General features: G+C 24.4%; 1 protein-coding gene across 1 annotated transcript in view; it reads left to right on the forward strand.

Moving 5' to 3' along the window:
• The window catches only part of LOC136979676 (voltage-dependent calcium channel type A subunit alpha-1-like), a 445,853-nt gene that overhangs the window by 66,634 nt on the left and 352,774 nt on the right, over positions 1-26,445 (forward strand). Inside the window, exon 3 of the mRNA XM_067275717.1 lies at positions 4,195-4,427. Within this exon, the coding sequence (XP_067131818.1) occupies positions 4,195-4,427 (233 nt within the window). The remainder of the gene's footprint in view (positions 1-4,194; positions 4,428-26,445) is intronic.

The raw sequence follows: 26,445 nt of genomic DNA on the forward strand, positions 1-26,445 counted from the left end.
TAGGGTATTTAGTTGTAAACATGTTTGACCAATTTTTCGAGTTATCTAGGCTAGTTGGAGTCAAATTGTCTCATGCTGTTGAAATAACATTGTTAAAATAGAAAGAATTATTCTCTTTACATCAATAGTTTCTATGCGTTGTATATAAATAAATTCATAATTAGTAGTGATAAATTTAATTAATTAATGTAATCTAGTTTAAGATCTAGATAAGGAAAATTAATGTTTACGTGCTATTATTTTTGTTGTGTGCTATGTTAGGATAACATTTATAGGTCATCGAAGAATTTTAATTAATCAATTTGTAATATAGAAAGTAATTTTTCACATTTTTCATCATCTAAATTCTAAAAATTAATATGATAATAACCTAAATTACTCGCTTCGTATTAATTTTACATTATTACAAATTTTTAAAAAATGCTCTTTTTTCCGTTTAATCCATTTACCGTAGATGAATTTCAAACGTTAGAATACTTTAATATTTTTTTAAAAAGATTTTAATTTAGAAGATGTATTTTTAATTATGAGAGTTAATTAATTTTAGATCTATCATAATTTATACAATTTTATAATTACAATGCTTTGGAGTGGATGAAATTATTTAGTGTAGTGAAAAGATTAATATTAAAGGCTACATTTATAGAAAAGTCAGATCGATAGAGACACGAAATTATTGAATTTAAGAACGATATATTTATAAATTACGCAATGTTTCCAAAAATATGGAGTAGATGCCGTACAGACGTGGAGAGAAGGTTTGATGATGAACACCTGCTTTTGATGGTTTGTCTTTTGACGAATTCGCTTCTTTTGTCGAAAGACGTTTTAGAAAAATCTGGGTGTGTACGAGGGAAGACTGACCCCACTTAGATGATTTTCAAAAAGCCAGATCCATAAATAATCCAGGAATCGTAGGCGTTATTGATTAGCAGAAAATTATGATTATATGTTTAAAATCTTGATAAATACGGATGCTATGCGATAGAGTTATAGTTATGTACAGTACTTAAAAGCCTTAACGAATATAATTTTGCTAGGAAAAAAGATTACAATTACGTGTTTAAAATCTTAATGTACGTAAAAAATATCTTTATTGCGGCATTTTATGTATGGTACATGTATACATGTATATATAAATTTTGTATAAATGTATTTACTGTATATATATATATATATATATATATATTAGCTATGCCTGTACAGCGATATATTTGAAGAGTAGTCATCTCAACCGAATTCCGTTTTTATAATTCACACTTGAGAAAATAGCAGCTGTTATTTTATTTCATAAACAAAATTTTTTCGAAAGGTTTAAGAAAAAGTGTTTTGACATGAAATTGGAATGTGCATTTCATTAAAATAAATGTCCTTTGTTAAAGTCACATCTCCGTCATTCTTATTATTCTAGAATAAAAAGAAAGAAAGAATTAATTTGAGTGGGAAAGGTGTAGTTTCGCATATGTATAAGAAGAAAAAACAATTTTTCTAGTTTAATGAAATTATTCTATCTTTTTAAAAAATATCTTATAATTAAGCTAGATTAGTCATAAAAACACTTTAAAACTTTACGCAAAATTAATATTCTCTGGCGTGTATAAAATATATTTTTTTATCAGAAGCCAAATAGGATTATTTCTCTGCTTCCGTCTAGATTGAAAGAGTCTGGCATACTAATTGTGAACAGTATTATAACAATACTTCCGATCCTTTTTATACACATAAATCTAACTAAACTTTGTGATCCAGTAACTTCCGTTAGAAAAGAACTGTTATCCAATAGGAAGTACCTATTTGATTCGCCTACGCCCATGTATATGCACCTCCTACTTTATTGACTTCCCTGAAGTAGTCATGTTCACAAACTCATTAGATGGAGTTCATTATTCTATCTCGCAGACAATTTCTTCAAGATTTATGTCCAGTTAAAAATATTATCCACTGATTTTGCCATATCTTTTTCCATACGACGGATCTTTTATTGTTATAAAAAATATTTTAATTTAGTTTTAAAAATATATATATATATATATACAGCGTGAATTTGTCGTTTTAAATCGTTTTGAATTAATAGAAGAAAATATAAAAATTAAATCGATACGTTGAAAGTAGACAGGTTAACCACTTTTTGAACTACAAGACGCATCCATGGCAACGGCTTCCTAGAAATACGGTTTAGAATAATCACGTGATTAGCAATATCACGTGAGGATAACTATAACAGGTACTTACTAGTTTTTAAAACACTATAGCGTTTTAATTTAAGAATTACATGCTAGGATTTCTTCCCTTTTGGAAACGGGTGGAATTATTTAATAAATAAATAAATAAATAATAATAATAATTCTGTATGTGTAACTGCAGTATACGTGAAATCTGAGATAATAAAAATTCGACATTATTCTATTTTCGCTTTTATATCTTAACCTGCGAAGAAATATCGAACGTCGATGTTCCACATTTTTATTTATTTATTTTTTTTTATTTTTTTTATTAAGGGAATGTCATGATAAATGACGCTAGCTGACTAAAATCTCTCAGGATATAAATCAGGTATATATAAATATTAAATCCCTTATTTCTAAAAGATATCTTTGGTTACATCGTTTATCCTAAGCAAGATATAAACAGTATGTAGACAAAAGTCACCTAGCAATAACAGTATATACATACATATATATATATATTTCTGAAACACATTGATTTGGTTTTCTTACTCTCTTGCATTAACTCAAATTTGTTTTCTCTATTTTGAGGTTTTTCAGATTTATTTATAAAAGTAAGAACATTTTAAATATATTATTAGTAAATTTAGAAAAATGATAAGATAATTAATAAATCGCTACTTTATTTTTCTAAAAATCTCTTTTTTAAAAAATTGTTTCCTTCTGTCAAACGCTAGACGATAACACAAAATTCATTTTAGGACTTTATGCCAATTTATTTAATTCTTTTGCCAAATTAAAAGTTTTCAAATTTAAAAATAATAGACTAAGCGGTGACATATATACAGATTTATGACATACGGTAACACACATAAAATACAGAAAAAGAGATGTTAATGAGATATATCATTAACATTTCTTTCCCTTCCTAATTCTCAGAAATCATTTTTACGTTTCTAAAGTTATATTAATGCGTCAGAATCTAGATTTAAATAAAAGTTTTAAAAATTTCGATTAAATGAATTATATTACCATATTTTATGTCCAGTTTCCGGATTAGTTTTTTCTTTCTTTCTTTCTTTCTTGCTGCATTTTTTCTCCGAATGTTTTTTCGTGTTTAATATCAGTATCGATTTTCGATGTTCATTTCTTTCTTTTTTTTTCCTCTTGCTAATTTCTTAAATTCTTGCTTCATTTATTTCATGCAAAACTTATGAGTTTGTATTTTCTTATCTATATGCATTACTTTTTTCTCCATAGAAAATTTCCACTTCGGAAACTTTTAAATAATATATATATATACTCCTACACGTGTATTTTGCATATATATTTACACGCGATTCTTCTTTTTTTTCTTTAGATTTCACTCTTTTTTTTTAATATTTACTTTCAAGTATTTATTCGTTCCGCTCATTTTAGTCGCATGCCTCGTTCTACTCGTGTTTTGTTCTATTAAACGAAACAGATAAAGCTAGGGAAAAGAATCCGAATAAACTTATTTACACGCAAAATACATAAACTTATAAAAAAAAATAAAATAAAATTTATGACATTTATCTGAAGTAAAATTTCTGAATGCTTAAAAGATCCGAGTAGAGGTTTTGATATTTTCGATTATGAATAAGCCCATCAATCAAAATAAATAAATAAATAAATAAAATAAAATACATAAATAAATAAAGGGCACTAAAAAGCGACATCTACACAATTCGATTTTTTCTAATTTAAAAAAGAATTTAAATTATATTTATAAGTAATTAACCGACAAACTAATTAAATATAAATAAATTCCGTTTAAAAATAGTAATTAATCTTTTTAACATTTGAAATTATTTTAGTAAAAAACTAATTTATTTATTTATATTTAAAATTGTAATCTCGCATACAATTATAATTATTCTGTTGGTAAACCAAACGATCGATGGATCGGCGCGCATGCTCAATCGATGCTTGTGACGTCACGCAAACTAAAGTGGAAGGAAGTATGACTATCGTCTGGCTATACTTATGTTTTGGTATTTTCTGACAGGTTGTCGGCAGTCAGCTTAGAAAACATTGGAACTGTTGAGAAGACGAAAGAAAGGACACCGAGCATCAGTAAATATGGCCATATAAGTAACGGAAAACTGCCAACAACACCTTATATCGAAATGGCTAAGAAGAAAGCGAAAGGAGCTCAGGATGACCCAGTGCCTAGTTCACTGTTCATATTTGGTAGTAATAACATTATAAGAAGATGCACCAGATTCATAATAGAATGGCCATATCCTTTCATTAGTGTTTGTGTTTATTTTGTGAGAGAATTTTTTTTTTTGGTGGATAATGTACTGGAATAATGTAAGTTTTTATCGTATTTTTTTTACTATTTAGATAACGTAAGTAAAAACGATATTTCTTTTCTACTTTATACGCCGAATTTTCGTCAAATTAATAAATGTTTTATCGAATAAATCATTACGGAAGTACGAGATGCTCTGAACCAGGAAATACTATCGATCTTAGATCACGTGAGGTGACGTAACTTCACTAGCCGATCGCTCTTCACTTCCGGTTGAAAGGGGAAATTGTATTATCGACGATTGGTTAATTTATATATATATATATATATATATAGTTTCTGACTTCTTCGTTATTTTGCATGTCGAATTAGGCGAATTAAAGAATTGTTTATTATTTTATTTATTTTAGAAAATAAATTATATATAGATAAATATAGGGTGTGCGTGTACATTTTTGTTTTCTTTTTCCATTTTAAATTTCATTATATGACTCGAATATACGCCATCTATACGATGTTTTTGAAACCACAGTTTGTCTGTTTTTACTATTGATATTCATGCTTTATCAGATATTAAAAGTTTAATTATTATTCTACAAAAGCTTATATATTTTAACTTGGTATTTATAACTGAACACACTATGCAGTATTATATTGCATAAATTACTAAAATAAATGTGAAATAATTTAAATTTTTTAGTATTTTGCTATTTAATAATTGAAAATAGACTTGCAAAACTGGCTTAGAATCAAAAATTGGCTCTAGAAATCTATAATAAATTGCATTATTTTCGTAATCTCAGTTTACGTAAAATATGGTCATTTTTTAAAAAATTTTTCTTTATTTCTATTTGCTATTGATAAGATATTGCTTATTTATGCATAAGCTTGTAATATTCTTACACTAAATTGATGATTTTGAAAATAAGTTGTTATTTATTCATTTAAATATGTTTCGTCCCATATATCACTTATTAATTCTTAACGATGCATTATAAGATTTGTTTTTCTTTTGGTTTATTCAGTATGCAAACAGTAATATATTTTATAGTAAATTATGTTAGAATATTTAGACTGTGCATGTATAACGTTTTTTTCCTATATGATTTTAGATTCTAAAGCGAATATCTTAAAGCTGCAATTTTCTTTTTATGATTCTTTAATTGTTTTATTCCATTAGAATATTTATAGGATATATTTTATTTAATTAACTTTATATATATATATATGCATATAATTTAATTTTGTTTTCATAATTTGGATGAAATTATCGTTACTCCTAATAGTTTTTAAACAAACATAGGATTTTCTCAAACAACTAAAAAATTATGTTATATTTCTATATTATCTCATTAATTTATATAATTTTAAAATACATTCTTTTGTTAATTATGTTAGATATGCAAATATATATATATATAAAACGGAATACTTTTCATATTTAGCAATAATATAGAAGTATTAAATGCTGTATAAAACAAAATTTGTTTCGTAATAGTCGTGCGGTACTGAGTTATACAAGCTTTAAAATTTAAAATTTTTCAAATATATACAGATTATAAAACTATGTATATTATATTCTATTTTCCTCGCAAGCTTTATAATTATTATTTAAAATATTTTTTACATTAACATACATCAGTCTTACATGATAACAAACCATAATTTTCAACAACCGAAAACCTGATACGCAATTTTGGTCACACCTGCTCAGACGCAGCTGGTACTTATGACGTCAGCCAATTGCCTGCAGTATCTGGTCGCATCATGTGAACATTACCTGCGCCAGGTACACGCTTGATCGATCCTTTACCAGCATGGAATTTACATTGTGTTCCGTTACTGTTGTTATAATTTTCATCGATTCTATTTTACATGTACTAGACTGATGGAATGGGACTTTCTTACAATGCATAACTTTTATGGGCGAGTTAATTTCAAACAAACAAATTAATTACATTTTTTATGCTAATTATAAAAGAAAATATTTAAAAAATTAATAGAATTTTAATACATTTAAATATAGTTTAAATGCCAATAATCTTACCATATTGAATAATTCGAAAATCAAATAAAGCGATTTTTAAAAATTAAATGCAAAAATATATAACAATCTACTGTAGATCCACTTTGTAATTTATAAGGATTGATGATTCTTGCATTAAATTTTTCATGCAACGACTGAAAGTATTTTAATTTTTAATTAATTTAAAATGCATAAATTCTGAGAAATGCATACGAATATAATTGGTTAAAATTACTTGAAATAAAAAAATTATATAAAAAAATGCAGATTTATTGATACAGAAATACATTAAAGTAATAATATGCGTTATTTATCGAATTTATTTTCTTGTTTTAAAAATGATAAAAGCTTTTCTTTAACAATTTAAACTGTATACGAAATGAAAACATATATTTTTAATGTTAAATACAAAATGTACAATAGTGTTTTAGAGTTTGTATCAATCACAGCTACATTTTTGCAGTTTTTCGTAGTCAGCCTTATATATATATGCGGTGAAAAAGCTACGTAAAATTCAAAACACATTTAAATGTTCATCATTTTTCATGAATCTAAACTATATTTCTCATCCTCCGCACATGCTAACGGACTCCATTGCAGGTCATGCCCGCCAGTAATGGCAAAATCAGGCCGGCCGTCGATCGGTGTGCTGCAGCTCAGCGAAAAAAAAAAAAAATCCAATTTATTCTCTACATTTTCATTTTCCATGCAGTTTAATCTATCTAAAATAGATCGTTAATATCAATTTAAAATATACTACTATATTCTTATGCGGGTAATACATTAATTATTAATGATGTTTTTGTAAAGTATTTATTGTTATATTTATAAATATATATATATATATATATATATCATTAAGAGCAAATAAGAGACCATTTTCTGCTTTTTTAATCAAATAAACATGCTTTTAAAATATAACTTATTGAAAGCTTTTATAGAAATTATCTTTGCGATTTTAGATAATTGAATATATAAAAGCTTGTTTTTAGGTATTAGGAATAGTTCTGTATTTATTTTTTTTTACATTTTAACAGTATTTTATACAAGTTAAATAATTTTTGAATAATATTACGTTAAAATACTTTTTAAATACTTTGTTCCTCTCGAATACATAGGTTATGATTATAGTAAAAATAGATTCTAAATTGAAAATAATTTTCAAAGAATAATTATATTACCCATATTAATATAAACACCTATATGTGGTGATAATTATGGACAATAAAATAAAAAAGAAAATTACTTCAATTAAGATTAATTTTCAAAATTTGAATTATAAACAGTACAATTTTAATTTTTATTAAACGTTTACTTAGCAATTCTTTGTGTTAAATTCTGAGATTAAATTCTTCTAAAGAAATTTATTCAGTTTATATTATCATCTTATACTTAGTAATTGTAGAATTTATTTATATTTCAAGTTTTTTTAAAAAAACTAAAAAATTTGGAAATGCAAATTTTTGAAGTAATTTTTCCTGCTTCTAAGTTAATCTATCCTGAGTGTCCAAAGACCCGTGTTACCAAATAATCTTTGAAATTAATTTTCTACGTTGATTTACATAGAATAGAGAAACATTGTGCCTGTTATATTAAATTCCTTCGATGTTCTAAACTGATTCTATGGATTGTTAAATACAGTGTAAGACAAAAGCAAATTAAATTAAATTATATTAGAAGACATATTTTAATAAAATAAATACACACACAGTATATATATTACTTATTTATGTCGGTATATATACATATACAGTATGTGAGAGAGAGTGTTATGAAACAGAGCTTGCCTTTTATAATGTTCGCAAGATATCACTAAAATCTACTTTAATTAATATGTATGATTGGAGCGATAGTTTGATGTTACAACAATACAAAAATTAACATAAAAAATAAAAACTGTGGAAAAAATTAACTGGTTTGTAGTTTCTCATTTAATTGCAATTAATATGATTCGAATAATTTAAAACAACACCTCCAAACAATCTAAAATATGTTTCGACTGATAGTTTTCGAATATAATTTTTAAAAATTGAATTTGAACTGCTTTATCCTTTGAGATTATTTTAAAATCATAATTTAAATAGCATAAATATATCCTGATCTCCACGGGCGTCGATCCGTATGGGACAGAAGGAAAATATCCTATAAATATTTTTGTACCAGCAAATTATTTTCTCCTGACATCCTGTACTTTTATTTTATACCACACTACAAAATTTAAAATTAGAAACGTATACAGTAAACAACAAATACATCTTATTTTGTATATCCACTCAAAACCCGATAATGAGAACTTTTTCTTACTTATTGTCTTGGCCCGTCCCCCCAATATTTATATAGATCGACCCCGATGCTGATAATGTAAGTAAATACAAATCTATTTTGCATTTTCTATTATATTTAATATATAATAATAATTAATAAAACTTTTAATTTTAAATATAATTTATTTTTAAAGTATACCAAAAACACACAACCACATTAACGCATAGGCATACTCGGCCATGACCGGGACTCATCTCATTACTAATACTTTTTGTTCTACATTTGTGTCTATAAATGGGACCTCAATAGAGTTAGTGGTCTTAATAGCGCTTAAAATAGTGCTTAGCATTATTTTCTACCGATTTATGTTATTCAATTTGAAGTAATTTTAATAACGTTTTTAATAATCTTAATTATGATAGACTATCATATTTTAAACTTTTATTTATCTTAATGAAAATTCAGTTAACAAGAGTTCTTTATGTAATTGCAATAAATCTGAATTAACAGTTTATTCCTATTTGATTTATATCTAAAGTTTTTAATATTCCAGATTTTGAAAATGATTTTTGAAACACAATTCATTGGTAATATTTTTTTATATTCAAGAACAATAATAAATATAATTCTACTAACTAAAACGACAATCAAGGAGCTTTTTTTCATTTTCTTGTACAACGATGTAGAGTCTAAAGCTTTAAAGTTTTAGACTCTACATCGAATAGTTTTATCTTGAAAATTATAGTGGATTGAGAAAAATATTCCTCATTAATTCACTTTTCAATCTCGGCTTTCTAATTAAATTCATTTGAAGTCTTGAGGTTTTTATAATAGTTCAGACGACTTTCCCTTTATCAGCCTTGCTAATCGATGCTATTGTGAATCAGCTTTTCGTCTGGGCAAATTGAAGGAAATGATTTAGTCCAATAAAAGTTGAAATTATTCGCGGAAAATCTAGTGTCAGGAGATTTGCTCCTCTTCAGCACATTTGATGATGAATATTTTAAGCTCTTTCTATAAACTTTTATTTTGTATTCATAATACCATTTTTTGAAATCTTTTGTAGCAAAAATCGAAATAATACTATTTCATAGTTACATTCAAATTATGTTTAGAAAATACTATCTTTATTTCAGTTTTTCTCGAATAACATATCGAAACAGACAATTTTTATACTTTTAATTTTATAAAATGTCTTAGTATAAAATATATATTTTTCTTTTAATTAACTACATCTTTATAAAGAAAAGATAATTATGAAATTAATTTATAAGTTTTATGAGAAAATGATTTTATTTAACAGAAAATAGTCTTGCCAAATATACCAAATTTGATATAATATACGATTGAATGTTACAACAATTTTTTTTGGCATTCCACATGTGTAATTAAAATAATAAATGTTTTAGTGAATTAAAATATTATTTATTTTATATAACTTTTATGATTTGTCATTGTTGAAATTTTTTAAATCCGTATTTTCAAGCTCCATTTATTTGCATTTCGTAATTTTCTAAGTTTAGTACTTGATACTCTTAATCTACTTTGACTTTTATCGATCGAAAAAGGAAACCGAATCGTTTGTCATTACGTTTAGCTTAATCCAACCTGTGAAATAACCTGCTCTGACAATACTAATCACTCTCCACGCAGTCTTGACCTCTTCCTCACTAATAATTGTATCGAATGTTATTGTTCTTCAACACCTTATTGTTCTATTTATGACATTAATTATTTATATATCCTTTTACAAATTAGTTTTGTAATTTTATCTCAAATTTTTAGGCCAAGTCGATATTTAGTAATTAGGGAAAAATCGTTAGTTTAATATAAGAAGTAAATTGATGTTTACATTATTTGTCAAAAATCTTAAACTGTAAAATATCTATAATTATGTTATTTAAAAATGAAATAAATTTAACGTAATTTAAAAAAAATAAAGAAAAACTTTTATGCAAGAAATTTTCATAAAGTAATAAATTAGTTATCATTTAAAGGTTTTCTAGAGAAACTTTTGCTAATAAATGCTTATTAAATGTTTCGTGCTCTTTGGGAGACTAAGTGAAATAATTAGTAAATTACATAAAAAATAACTGAATTTATTATTAAAATTTTATGAAGTTTTAGAACAAATCTGGATTCTCATTTTATGATTAAATAATACTTTATTTTTGCTAGTTTTATTCTCATTTCTCCATTTACTTTCGTTTCATATATCATTCACATCAATGTTTTCCTTTACTTAAATTTAATCTTTTATATATTTCATGATACTATCATCTTTCACTTCTTCTGATATGACCTCTTTTAACATTTTTTTGTCTTTCTTCTTTATTATATACGTATAGCACTTTAACGATTTTTTTCGTTAGTAATCTATATTTAATCTTAATACTTAATCTAATTTTCTTGTATCTAGCATTAATTATCTCTTCTTTATATTCATTCACTTTTCTGCTAATGAATAATGATGTTAACAAATACCATTATTGATAAAAACTATTTTATGTCTGAATACTTTTCACTAATTAAATTTTATGTGAACAAACCGCAGGGATGATGTAACTATTTTTCATTTCATATTTTTTTTAATCCTGCAATTATGTTTGATTATCAATGTTTATTACGTTACAAATACCGAATTTATAGAGAATATTTTAATCAAATTTTGTCTATTGTTTTGATTGTGACTTCGATTCATTTAATAATTAAAAATTACTTAAAAACCATTTAAATTACAAGTAGTTATCATCAGTAGGAAGTTATTAATGAAAGAGGTGATCACACATGAGCTCATCAATCAATATAATTTTAAAAGTTTGATTAATTCATCGAATATTTAAGTTAAGCAACTAATAACAAAACAGAAGCCTACTGATATCGGCTGGAAATCATACTGTTGTTGATGAAGTAAATGGAGCCATTCTGACGAGACACAACGTCACATACGTCCTTGTCGTTGTCGTTTCGAACTCTAGGAGACAGACAGTCGGGTTTCCGGATAAAGTGATGGCCTGGAAACAAATTGGATTGTCTAACCAGGATAAGAGTCGCCAATGTTGGAATAAAGATGTATCAGAAATCGAATTATTTATAATTATAAATTATAAACCAGATCCAAAAATTGACTTTCTTATTGTGACATACGGAACAAATTCTTATTGGAAAAGTGAATTTCTGTTTGTAAAAGTTGTAGTTTACAAATCACCCTAACTGAAATTACTTATCAGAGGGGAGTTGTATTGCTTTAGGTGCCATCAAGAAAATTTAAGCTCGATTTACACTGCTATATTTTTTAATCTCCATTGTAAATTCCATCACATTAGATAGGATTAAGTCTTGGTTATTCTTTTAATGCCAAATTTTACGAATTGCATTAGACGTAAAAAATGTTTAAGTAATACAAATCCTTATTTATTAATGATCATTAGAGATGTATTAGCGAATTTATGAAATAGTCAATCAATTATGTATTTAAATGTGTCTATTTTCACTATACCTTCGAGTTACTTGTTATTTAATAGATTGAATTAATATATAATTATTTCCATTATTTAAGATTTTAAAATATATTTTTTTTTATTCACTAGAAAGTTTTTTGACGGATACCTGAAAATTATTATCTCAATTTTCAGAAAAATATTTAATAAACATGAAATGCAGGCTATAAACCTGAATTGATAGATTATTCTTATCTTATTTTAATTTTTCTCGGATTTGCTGTCAAAGGGAATTTATAGATAAAAATAACAGTTCAAACATCATTAATCACGAGAAGATAGAAACAGAGAATTTTATCATTCAAAAATACATATATAATTGATAACGTATATAAAAAAAGCTAATTTTTACCGAATAAAAGCTTTTTCTTTAAAATTTTTTAAAATGAAAATGAATTTCATTCATATTTAACACTCTAAATAACACTTAAATTAGTTTTAACTTAAAAATTTTTTGTAGAAAATTACCATTGAATAACATCAACCGAATTGAAAATTTGCCAAGAAAACAAGATAGATAATTAAATGAAGCAGAAACAAACAACGAAAAATCTTTGAAAACGATTAGGAATACTTCTTCATGTTAAAGAAAGAAAAACACAATTAAGTTTTATATTTTTGAAAGACAGTAACGTCTACATATGATTAATACTCTCAATTGCAAAACGAAGATAAATACGTGCTATATTTTAATGTACTATTTTTTTGTAATAAAACATTTTTTATCAGTATCGATTGGAAATGGAAAAACTTTGAAAACTGCTAATATGGCATATTTCATTTTATGTAATTCAAACAGTTTTATTGAACATTTCATTCGAAAAATATTCTTTAATGTTACTCAATCTACTATCAACTTTTATCCATTAAGAAGTAAATTAAAGACACGAAACCATCGGATATTCTGTTTTATCTTTCTTTTTCTCGTTTCTTATCTATTTGCTCTATCATCGTAGTTCCTGAATATCGTCTGATAAAATGGTTGCAATAATTTCCTTATTTTATTCAACATAATCATAAAAATGTATATCAATCATTCGAGTTTTGTAATTAAAATATAATCTAGATAAAGATAAGTCTCAGTGTTTTTACCAGGTAATTCTATTCAAACAATTTTCCAAATTATTTATCTTCAGTTGTAAACAAATTCATCTTTCGGCTTAATTTCATCCAACCAAAAATCTTGTAATATTTATTGTAATTTCATTCTGAGTAGTAATTTAGTCATATTAGGCCTATAAAATATAATAAAATATTTAACACAACGAATACATAAACAATTTAATTCTGCAAATGTATAATTGTATTTGTTAAAAGGCAAAGTTATAACGAAAGCCAGATTAATTAACGGTGAAAATAACATGGCTATCTTTTCAAACCTTTTAAGAGAAATGATTTTATTTGTAAATTTAAAGATAAAAAACTATTCAAAGCAGAATGAATAATTTTGAAATCGGAGTGAAATTATACGATAAACACAGTAGCCTATAACATTTATCAGCATTGTCAGATTTGGGATGATGGTGATAATTCCTGGAAGAACCATTACTTGTTTTAATCTCATATCGGTTTGAAGAATATTATGATAAGAAATTGTTTTATTACACTTGGACTGATTCTCTTATACTTCTCAATAGAAACAGAATTACAATAGCTAAAAATACAATTCGAATAGCATCACAGTTATTGATCTCCTAGGTACGGTTCCGGTATCTAACATATTTTTTGTTTTGCTCTTCTCTTGTAATTCTGTATTTCAATTGTTTTCTCATTCATTACATTTATTTGAAAATATGTAAAATAAAATCTTTAAATTTAGTAAATATTGTATAACGTGAGATTATTTCTTTTTTAATTGTAATTTAGAACGTAAACAAAAATTGATATAATAAATATAGTTAAATTTAAGACTGTTTTTTTATTAAAATTATATATTTAAATAATATATAATTTCTGATTCGTTAAAACATAATATAGCGTATTACTCAAGTCTACATTCAAATATATAGCTATAAATTAAAATTTATTTGGTTCAGTTTAAGAGTTTCGAAAAATATTCTCCAGTAAATATCGCATGAGATTACCTCTTAAAATTACTGCTTAAAATTACTTTTAATGTCAAGTATATTTTTATTATTTTTAAAGTTTTCATCTAGCATAGACGAATAGTTCTTCAGTTTCTTTTTATGTTTAAATACTTAATCTTAAGATTTTCTCTCGACACTAATGTTATTTTTGAGATATTTTGTCGAAGTGGCTTTAAATCTTAATATTTACAGAATTACTTTTTTTTTAAATTCAGTTAAATGTTTTTTTTTTTCAATAGAATTAACTAAAGAAAACCTAATTTTTGTAATTTAATATCATAAATTATGTGTAGCATTCTTTCTATATACGAGTTACTTTTCGGAAACAATTTAGCTGAATAATATAAACTTTTTATAAAAAAAAAGTTAAGCAGAAGACATTTACTTTTTCGTAATATAAATAAAAAGTAAGAAATGAAATATTTACTTTTTTCTTGCTCTTTCAGATTTTAATTTAAAATTTCAAATAATATGTGAAATTAAAGTCTAAAATAAAAGATAATATGACATTAAACATTTGATTAATACCTAATTTTGCTTATTATTTTGATTGAAAAAGTGTTTTTTTTTATCAATGCAGAGTTTCATATGTACACTATTATTTGAAATTTAAATAACAGCTAGTGCCAAATATTGAAAAAAAGTTCTTTATTAGTTTATAAATTATGTGCGAGTAGTAGTTATTGGTAGTGCTTTGGCCAAGGAGTTATTAAATAATAGAAAATGACGTCATTCTTTTATTAAAGAGCGTAAAAGGCACGATTTTACGACTTATCGATCTTTTGAGTTTTTCTTCTGTGTTCATGATGCAGTCTCTTCTATCATATCGATCTTATTATATATAATTCCTATTATATATTATTAATATTAAAATTTATAATATAATAATTTGTTATTAATATTTTGATAAATAAAATTTATCTACAAGCATATGTGAATATCAACAAATTATTTTATTTGAGTTGAATTTTTTTCTTCTTGCAAAGAAAGTTTGAACTGTGTATATATATAAAAAACTATCCTTAAAGGCACTCGACACTTTTTAAAATTTAGTTTCCTAAAGCGATAATAAAATAATCACATTTCATAAAGAATAATTACCACAGATCTATCGATCATAAGAATATGGTTGACCCTATAATGATATCTTTCCTGCAGAGATAAGAAAGCATACAGAATGACTGTTTGACAGGGGTTCTATTGAGTTGATAACATCAGCGGTTGGTTACATAGGTAATTTATTTTCTCCAAAGTGTCGGTATTCTAACGAGTAGTTCCATTTAATGCCACTACTCCCTACATTATCACGCAACCCTATAAATAGACAGGCGGGAACAAGATGTACCTAACACGAACATGAACTGATTTATCGAGAATTATTATGAATCTATACTTAATGAAGTTACACAACATTTTTCTAGAATAATCCTTTTTATGAATTGTCTAAATTAATTATAAATGCTTTACTCAAAGTTATTTTATATTATGATGAGTTGCGAATATTTTTACAGTCGTATACTGATCGTGTGTATAGTTATTTTAAACGTTCATCATCTAAAATTTCATCACAGTTTAGACGATACTGATTAAATAAAGGTATCATTATATTTTCGATGGTCATTTCAAAGTATTTTTGAATTACATTTCATTGAAAGAGATCGTATAAACTAATACTTTGTTAAATGGAAACTGGGAAAGATATCTCTTTCCTGGTTTCATTTAATACAATATTATTTGACCTCAATATAGTATCATTTAATGAAAGTTAGGAAAACCAATAATACATTATAGTATTTTACATCAAAAGATTAATTTTCATTTGATTATTTAATATTAGTTCTGTTTAAATCTCAATTTATTAAATAAAAGATGTTTATTTTTAATAAGCTAACATATTTCAATAACTTAATATTTAAAATAATTCTAAAATATTTCTTCATTTATAATCCATTTTGATAAAATAATCATACTATTATTTTTAAGCTCTTAAATATGTAACAAAAATTCATTAACATTACTTTAAAAGAATAAAAAATTAAATGCTTTTACAAATATGATAACCTGCTAAATTTATTAATTTGCAAATGTTTATAATAAATTCTAAAAAAAATATTTTAAGGTCTACGAACTGAAAACAAATAGGTTTAAATTTTAAGAGTATTCATTTTAAAGAATTTAAAGTTTATTTTAGACATTTTTAAAGAAGAAGAAGGGAAAAAAACATTCATCCTCCTTACTAGAAGTGTTAAAGTGTCATGATTATTTCCTTAATTGCATAGCAGTCAGTAAAATTACAATTGCAAGGTATTCAGAATCTAATTAGCAGACGGCTGAAATGATCTCATATATTTATCATTCAGTTTTTCTAGAAACACTGGAGCTTGTTTCGACACTTATTAAACTCATTAAATTCCACACATACCAAACTCAATGGAAATAAACAAGATGAATGTCATTACTCTATGTAGTAAAGATTATTTCGTCCAAATTTTAATTTTTTTTAATTATAGATTATTTGTAAAGATAAAAATAATCTTTTATTTTAATTTATTTCTTTTCAAAAAACACATTTTAAAACGTTTAAATTAAATCTTAACTTAAATTATAGACTATTTTAGATTAAACACGCAATTAATGCAGTAATTATTTATAAAATATTCAATTCATTTGATATTCAAATTATCATATTTAAACGAAATTGGAAGAAATATTTGTTTACGAAAATATTTTATAGTACGTATATAAACACGATCATGTAGAACATGATAAACTTTGTTATATTATATATATAGATATTTTCTCACTAAAATATAATGTGTATATTAACATATTAAATAGAATTTTTATAATATATATATGTATTTAATATGTAAATATTTATATTAATAATAAATAATTCATACTTTCAGAACTTTCCTTTTAACTAATTTATACTTTAAGAAGTTTCATTTTGCCGATGAGAACTGATAGAAAAAAAATCTATGTAAATTATACTTTTGTCCTAATTTAAGATATAGAAAAAGAATAGAGAATCAAGTTTCTTTACAATCAATATTTATAATCGAATTGTACGTAAAAATTATTTTTTTTAATTTAATAAAAACTTTATCAATGCTTAAAGCATCTATTATATTTGAGAATAACTTTCTCTCCAAATTAAAAGTTTAATAATAATAATAATTAATCATTAGTAATGTTCTTCATAAAAATAGAAAGAATTATTAAAGTCGAAATAATTTTAAAATCTATAAAAATGTTTAAAGTTACAATCTTGCCTCCTAAAATAATTTATTTAGAAGCGCATCGGTGAATACCATTAAATTAAATTTTTAAATTTTATGGATATAAATATATACTTTAAAAAACTTTAAACATTCCGTATAAGTCTATAAAAATTTAGGCAATCGTCTAATATATAAAGATGAAACGTAGAAAAATTTTCTTACTTATTTATCTTTATTGAAGTTTCCAAGGAATATTAAAGTTTGTCTGATATATTCTTCTTTAATTAAATGTATTAGAATGTTTAAACTTCAAATTCAATTAATATTTACTGCAAATATACAAATTGCTTATTTTAATAAATTAAACTCGTAATATACTATTAACACAATTTAAATATCATTTGTAATAACGTTAGTAGACAATGTTATTGCTGTGAGAAATCTAATAACTTAATCTGTTTTACGGTTTCCGAATTAATTCGTATTTATGGTGATCAACGAACCAATTCTGTTATTAATTTAATTAAATATATTTCTCTCCATTTTTGCGTTGCAGTTTTCAAATTGCAGTCCTATATAGATGTCCGTCCGTACGTCCGTCTGCCCGCTCTTCATTAATCTCGAAAACGGAGTTAGATTGATGAAAATCGGGACCAGATTAAGGGTCCGAGGCTCTGATTAACTATATATGAACTTACGATTCGAACCGGAAGTCATGTGATTTTTTAAATTCTAAATTACATCAGTAAAGTCTTTAGACTTGAGTTAATTATCTCCTCAAAAATAAATTAAATAACCCTGGAGATAAAATCATTAACAAAAAAATTATAAGAAGCAATACTTAAGATCGAGCTTTATATAGTGTAATTTATCACAAATTCTTACAATAAGGCAAATCTGAGTAATAAGATATTTTTATATTTAAGTTATATTTTAATATTTACTATTCTTTTTTAAATATTATTAAAAATTCTCTTAAATTAACGTCATCTTAACTATAATAACTTATAATATTAAATGTTTTGAGCCTGTAAAGCAATTTATCTGAAAAAAAAAGATTGGATAGAGATGATTATCAATCTCGAATAATTTTTTTACCGTGAATTGTTGAAAAATTTTATAAATTAAATTATTGACTAGTAATTTGTTTTGCATCAATAAACGTTGTAAATTAATTTCAAGATTGATCTAAAATCTATATAACGAAATTTTTAATCTCTAAAAATTTTTTTAGGAAAATTAAATGTTTTTTTAAAATAAATTTAAGACTAGAAAATAATTACAGATTTTGAATTTCTTTTAAAATTATTTAAGAATTAATTTATCTTAGATGTAAAATATTATTTTACATCTAAGGAATGTTATATAAAATTATGACTCACTATTCTTTTTTTTAATTAAAATGATTTAATTTAATTAATTGATTAAGCAATTAATTAACAAATGTATTTAAAGTTATTGTGTTATTTTGGGCTTGTCATAAAATTTATAACTAAGAGGACTAACGTCTATGAATATTCATAAAACTATTCGAATCCTGATATTTAAATGAATAAATTTTTTATTATAGAAATTGTTATTATTATCTATAAAGGAAATAAAACTTCTCGCTTAAAACATGCCAACAAATATATGACTGGAAGTGGAATTAAATTTTCATAACAACCAGATATAACGAGTTATAATTATACAATTTTCTCATATTATAAAATATAAAATTACTGTTATAACTGAAATTATATTTAATTATATAGGCCTACAGTAATTTATAAATTTCATAATAATTCATTAGTATTTTTCTCTTTTATGTTGCGGATATTTACATATTACATGAACTTCAACCAAAAAAAAGTTTTTTTAAATAGTTCAAAAATTATAAACAGTTTTTTTTATCATGCATATTAAGTTTCGAAATAACAATAATTTATGCGAAAAATATGTAAAATGCATGGAAATTCGTGTACACTGATTTGTTTATTTAAAAAAGTGAACATTATTTTTGTTAATAAACAGAAAACTTTCTTTTCATATGGTCACCATGGCAACTTGATCCTTCTCACGTGATTATGTCCGTCACGCAATGTCACATATCACGAAGATTTAATTCAGAAAAATAATAGAAAGTAGAAAGATTATCATAAAGTTCAATTGAATATTTTATTAGATTATAAATTAGAATAGTCGATAAAATTATTGCATTTTTATCTTTCTCTTCTTCTGTTAGGTGTGTTAATCAAATTAAAACGAAAAATATTAAATCTTTTTTTTTATAAACTAAATAAGGAAAGAATTTCAGTTATAATCTTATGTCAGAATTTTTTTTAATTATAAATTTTATAATTCTCTTATTAATTAATTTTTTATAGCTGCCTCTCTTATTATTTTTAATTGTCTAGCTTCTATTTTAAGCTATTTGAAATATTAAAATATATTATATTGACATGGCAGAATGTAATTTATACTGTTACAAAAACAATAGATAATTGAATATCAGTCGGTGATAACTAAGATTGATTTTTAGTCATCATTCTTCATTCAATCTTCCATTTAAAAAATTCAATAGAATTTCTAATCACATTGAAAATTGATTCAAAAGTTTTATATTAGTATATGGAAATATGAGTAATAAGTAATTTTTTTTATTATATTGTGAACTTTAGAATTTTATTTTAATTATATTTTTACATTGTAGTCTCTATTTTGTGCGCTTTTTATCTACAATTTATTTCAAACAACAGTTTAAAATAAAATTCTTTAATACCCATGCCTTAAGTGTTCGCAGAAAATTTTCCAGGGGGGCAAAACTTGAAGACAAATAATTACGTCAATAAATTTTTATTTAATTATTTAAATTTTTGGGTGTTTTTACAAGTAATTATAGATAAAGTATTGCATCAAAGCATGCCATGATCGAGGCTATAAGATACCTCAATCAATTTTACGGTTATAATTTGCGTAAATTTTTTATTCGATCCCGTGGGGGTAAGTGTTTCGTTAAGTAAGTCCATGACTTGTGCGATAAGATTCTCCTATTTGCCATCAGGAGTCCGGATTTGAATCCGTTCTTGATCCTTTTGATATCTCAGATAATTTAGATAAGAATTTCATTTAATTATTTTTTTTACGCGCGTTAAGCGATTACATTACATACGGATTAGTTCAGTCTGTAATGAATAAAATTGGGACCAGTATAAGTTAAAGCTGGAGGGGGAAAAAATCTAGTTTCTAAAAAATTCTTCGTGTAATCGAAATAAAAATATAAATAGATACGTCGCAATTTAAATTTTTACATAAATATTTATCGATTTACATGAATAGTTTGACGAGTTCATTACTTTCCAACAAAAACTGAGATCTTGTAATTTTATTATGTTGAAAAGACATTTTTCAATCGATATTTTAAAACATGTAAAACTAAGTAAACTTTCATTTATTGAATTCTCTCATATTTTATTAAAATTTTTCTATTTTTCAATTTTAATTGTATTTTAAATGAATATTTTCTTTAAAGTTATTTATCTCGAATTTCATGTGTTTTTCGCAACGCTTGTATTTCGGCATTTATTTTATTAGTTTCAATAATTCGACCTTATTTGCCATTCTATATTTTTTTTATTTTATTAATAATATGCCTTATGAAATTCTGTAGAATTTTTTATTGAACTATTAAGGATTTTTTTTACAAAGAAATAATTTGTTGAATTATTCCATTATAATTTCTTTGTGGAATAATTTAGTGAATTGCAATTTTAATGGTTTTCATTTGGAATATGCCATTTTTTAATACAAGAAAAGCGATAAGAAGTATTTAAAAATTGAAAAGTTTCTTTTTTTTTAAGATATGTTAATAATTCTACATTTACAAATTATAGACTTCATAATTATTATTCTTGTGTAACTATTTTGCAATTTCGTGATTATTTTACTTCAAAATAAGAATTTATTACTTTATTGTTTTTAATTTTCTTTCTGCTTTTATTAAAGAATAACTGTACTGTAAAAGTATGGTTAAAAATATGATCAAAATAGAAAAAAACAAACATTAATATTTGTAGTATTATAGTGCCCACAACAAATATTTACAATAAAACCTGTCCAAAACGGAACCTGACAAACCGGAAAAAATATTCGGTACCGTGAGATTCCGGTTTACACAGGTTTTACTGTATTTATTTTTATTAAAGTAAAGAAAGGTTTGTGCATTAAAAATTTACTTTTTATATTGTAACAACAACAAAATTGAAAAAGCTAACAATTTTTAAAATATGTCAGTTTTAATTTGAAAGAAATTGATTGAGATGTTTGCTTTTATTCAAAAATACTTTTCGTATCTGTCTTATTTCACTCATTTTAAATAAGCGTGATTTGATTTCATTAGCAAACAACGCAATATTATGTGTTTTAGAAATTATTATTGCATCTCATCATGCAACGCGATGCATGATGACTCGACGATCGACCATTTTCTTTGAAATAATTACACATAAGCAATTTTTTTTTTCAGGGATATTATTGCAAATCATAATCAAAGTCCTTTATACTTTTTGTGGAGAATAATTAGTTTTTCAGACGTAATTAATTTAATAAAGATTGATTAAATAGTCTCTTGGAAAAATCGTTCAGAGGGATTCAATTTCGATTCTGATTCGAACCTTCAAGATTTCGTTTTCCTTTGATATTTATGTTGACCAACTCTATTTTATGCCAGACCACCCTGTTGTAATTAGGCTAACCACATGATTTTTTCCGCTCGTAAAAAATACTAATATTAATAATCCATATTAATTGCAAAATATTTAATGTAGAACAATTTAATAAATCAATTAAAATTTGAAACTTTTTATTCGAAAAAAATTCTCATTATATGAAGGGTTTAGGTTCTATTTATATAATAAAAATATAGATTTAATAATTCGATTAAACTTCTAAATATAGTTCAATATTCAAATTAGTCTATTAAAGTTTAATCAAAATTCAATCATTAGAAAGAGATTTTGAAATCGCATTCTTATAGACATTTCATAGTTTAATGTTCGCAGATTATAATTACAGTGGAAATGTGGTTTTATCGAGAAAAGCAATAATCGATGTCTATAATCCTGTAAGCTCACAACTTTTATTAAAAGCATTGAATGGTTTCAAAGGGCAACAACTTATTCTTTAAGTTCTTTACATAGCTAAAGTTCCACCTACGCTCGTTATTATCAATTCTCTATCGCATTTGTTAACAGAAGGACGGGATTCAGCTAAAGGTCAATTACAGATGAAAATAGCTAAAGGTCGACGTGAACGATTAAGAAATTCGAGTGAAATTATATTAAGCTACATTATTATTATTATTTTCACGACTTTTCTGTGTTAATTTAGAAAGTAGAGAATAAAAATTAAATTAATATTTGAGTTTGATTAACTATAAATACATTAAATAAAAATTTATTATTGTTTTTTATTGTATTAAATCTGATGATATTCCTCAATGTGTAGAATTTTATATACTTTTAAAATAAGACTTCGAATATTAGAAATGTCACAGCAAAATATAATTGATGATATTGATGATAGTTACATTCTGGAAATGATCATAAAGATTACTTATTTATTATTAAAAATATTATATAGGTCAGACAAAATTAAAAATATACGTGTATGTAAATATGAGAAGAATACTTTTCATCATCGTATTATGAATAAAAATATCCTAATATTAATGGTAAAATGTACCACTTATGAGTAATTTTAGTTGATATGTGGTATGACACTTGTTTCTAAAAATAAATATGTGTAATTTGAATTTACGTTAGAAAATAATAATGGAGTATTTATATATTTATATGGCACACAAATAATGGTGTATAATATAGAGAGAGAACTGAAACGATTACAAGTATTGTTGGAATTGGTGATTGTGCATTGGATACTGTTATATTCTAGATGCCTATTTTGTATCAAATTAGTAAGATGCTCGTCACTTAAAGGGGCGTTGATGATAACGATGACAATGATAATCGCAGTAAACATCCATTCTCTACGAATGACAATGTTGGAGAATTCAATGAATACACAAATGTCAAAATCAAATTCAAGCGAATCTAAATGTTCGATACGCTATTATTTGCAGTTAATTTATGGCGAACAATATTGCGCATCTTTATTTTTAAAAGATTTGTCTTACGATCGATCGCTCGTACAACAAATAATTTTTTGATAATCATGTTTATAATGAAATATAATATTTTTTCCGATTTTATTGCAGGAGAACTGTGATTCATTCTGTAGAAGATAATGTAGAGGATTTAATGACTCTAGTTATTAGAAATATTATCCATTATTTTCTTTCTTTTTAATGAAATATTCGTTCCTGATATTTCGTGAAAAATTTTTTAAAAATTTTATTATTTGGTTAACATTTTATTCATATTCTAGAATTAAGTAATTTTTTTTACTAAATTTTGATTTTTACTTGAATAATAAAATTTTTTACTTTAAATAAAATAATCTCAATTGCGATTAAATATTTACATCAAAATCATTATTTTTTCACGCACGACTGCTATAATAGCATTTCGGTTTAATTTTATAGAGAAATTTAAAGAGTAAATGATGCATTAAGTTTATCGATAATCACTCGGATTGTTTTAAATTTATTAAATTTATTTTTGAAGACATTTTCAAAATTCACAGTAAACTATCATATGGGATTGTGGTATGTAAACTTTTGTTTTATTAATCATAGAAAAATGATCTTTTGGATATAATCAAGTTAGAATAAACAAACGGAATCGTTAATAGATTAGAACGTTAATAAGGCTTCAAAAAATCTAAAAAATAGATTATTACAAAATCTTTTTTGTTTTCGAAACTTTTATTATAATATGGCGTAATTCGATTTAGCGAAATCGATTCGAGGAGAAATCGATTAAGATGATAGATTTTTAAGAATGAACAGATAATTCTAGTGTTTAAATTTCATAATTCGTTAGTGTCCGTTCGAAAGAGAAAAAATTGTTTATCATTTTGGATGAATTCCAATTGAGACTTTACAGAATTACGGTGATAAGTAACTCAACTGCTAAGGATTAAAATATTTTATTTCTTGTAAAATATTCCGTACTATATTTTCCTTTTTTTGAAAAAAAAAATTTTCATCAAATATGTCATCTATTACAAGATTTAAAATAATTCATCATTGCTGACAAAATACATTTTGCTTAAAGTCATGGATAATTTAAATTTCCATACATTTATTAAGAATTATATTATATCAGTATAATATGTGAATAAGTATGGGTGTGGACATACGTAATTTAAATGAACCAATAAAAAAAAAGCATTTTTGTCTTATTTTAAATGAAAATTTTATATTCCGTATTGATTATAATTTGGTTATATCAATAAAATTTTTATTCCTTATTGACTTAAAAAAAAGAATTTGAAATTAATGAAATTACGATACTTTTTCTTCTAATATTTTACACGTACTGAATAGTATTAAACGTTCAAAGAGAATAGAAAAGGTAAAATTTTGGCACGGCTCACAATTTTGGAGTTTTGCCAAGTAAAAGAATTTGAAAAATAAGTATTGCCATGACAACAAGATCGTACCCACTAAACAATGGAGAGGAGACGGCTGTTCAAACATTTTAGTATATAGATAGGAATTTCTTTTGGGAATCAGATTTGTGTACATTCAATTATCTTTTCCATATGTAAATACTATGTTTCGTGTTCTTAGTTGTATATATATATATATATATACACACGTATATCTTGAAATATTTTATATTATCGAATTTTGTATATAGAGCTTTTTTTTTCTTATATAAATCGAAATCTGTTGACGTTAATAATATTTTAGTTCAAAGAAATAGAAGTTGTGTGGTTGATTTTGAAAAAGTTAATTAATTTACTGTAGACTATAGCTGAATATTTCCACATTAAAAAGAAAAAAAAAGCTATTCTTATCGGTTAACTTTTTATTTCCATTTGATTTAGTTCTGTTATTTTATCTCTATATTTTGTTCTGTAAAAATAACAAATTAAACTACAATTTTTCGTCAGCGAAATTCCGAGGAACTAAAAGAAAAATAAAATTTAAAAAAACTATGAAAATATAATTGTTTATTTTAACAATTCATTTAAAAATGTTTAAAAATACTTTTTATAATAAATGTTTTTTAATTAACAAATTAAAGTTAAATTAATAATTGAAATATATTTGTTTAATTTGATTAGAATTATTAAAATTGCAGTAAATTTAGACGACGGCAAGTAATGTAAATTACAGAATCTAAGATTATTTTATTTTAAATCTTTAATGTAGTTAATTTCACCAAGGACAAACGGTAACTTTCCATTATTATACAAATAATTAGCTGACTAAAATAACACAAAAACAAACAAATATATAAAACGTTTATGGAAGGATTTAAAATTATAAAAATACCTTACTTCCATTAGAAAGAATATGTTAAGAGTATTTTTATAGTAAAAGACCTAAATTTTTTTGTTAAAATAATCAGGCATTTAATAGACAGCTAATATTATATTAGGATTTTTCGACATTTTGAACTGATATATACATAAATTAGTTTATTTGCATATCTTGTATTTTTATTAAAGTGTATACTTTATTGGTGTAAAAATAAATTGAAAGGAAAGTTACTCATTTACTTTTATCCTTGAAGACTGTTTTCCATTATATGGTAGGATCTCGTTATATCGCTCAAACCGTATGAGCGATATATCAGGTGGCGCGATATAACGCGATATATCCACTTGTTTTGTCTATTTTCGATCTCCATGCCGACTTGTATTTTTTTTTTCTTTTTTTGTAGAATACATTTTATACAAAAATATGGCAGTTTTATAGTCAATGATTGGAATAAAATGAAATTTCTTTT

This window comes from Centruroides vittatus, unplaced genomic scaffold (genome assembly GCF_030686945.1).
Source record: "Centruroides vittatus isolate TY-2023 unplaced genomic scaffold, ASM3068694v2 contig_630, whole genome shotgun sequence".
Lineage (NCBI taxonomy): Eukaryota > Metazoa > Arthropoda > Arachnida > Scorpiones > Buthidae > Centruroides > Centruroides vittatus.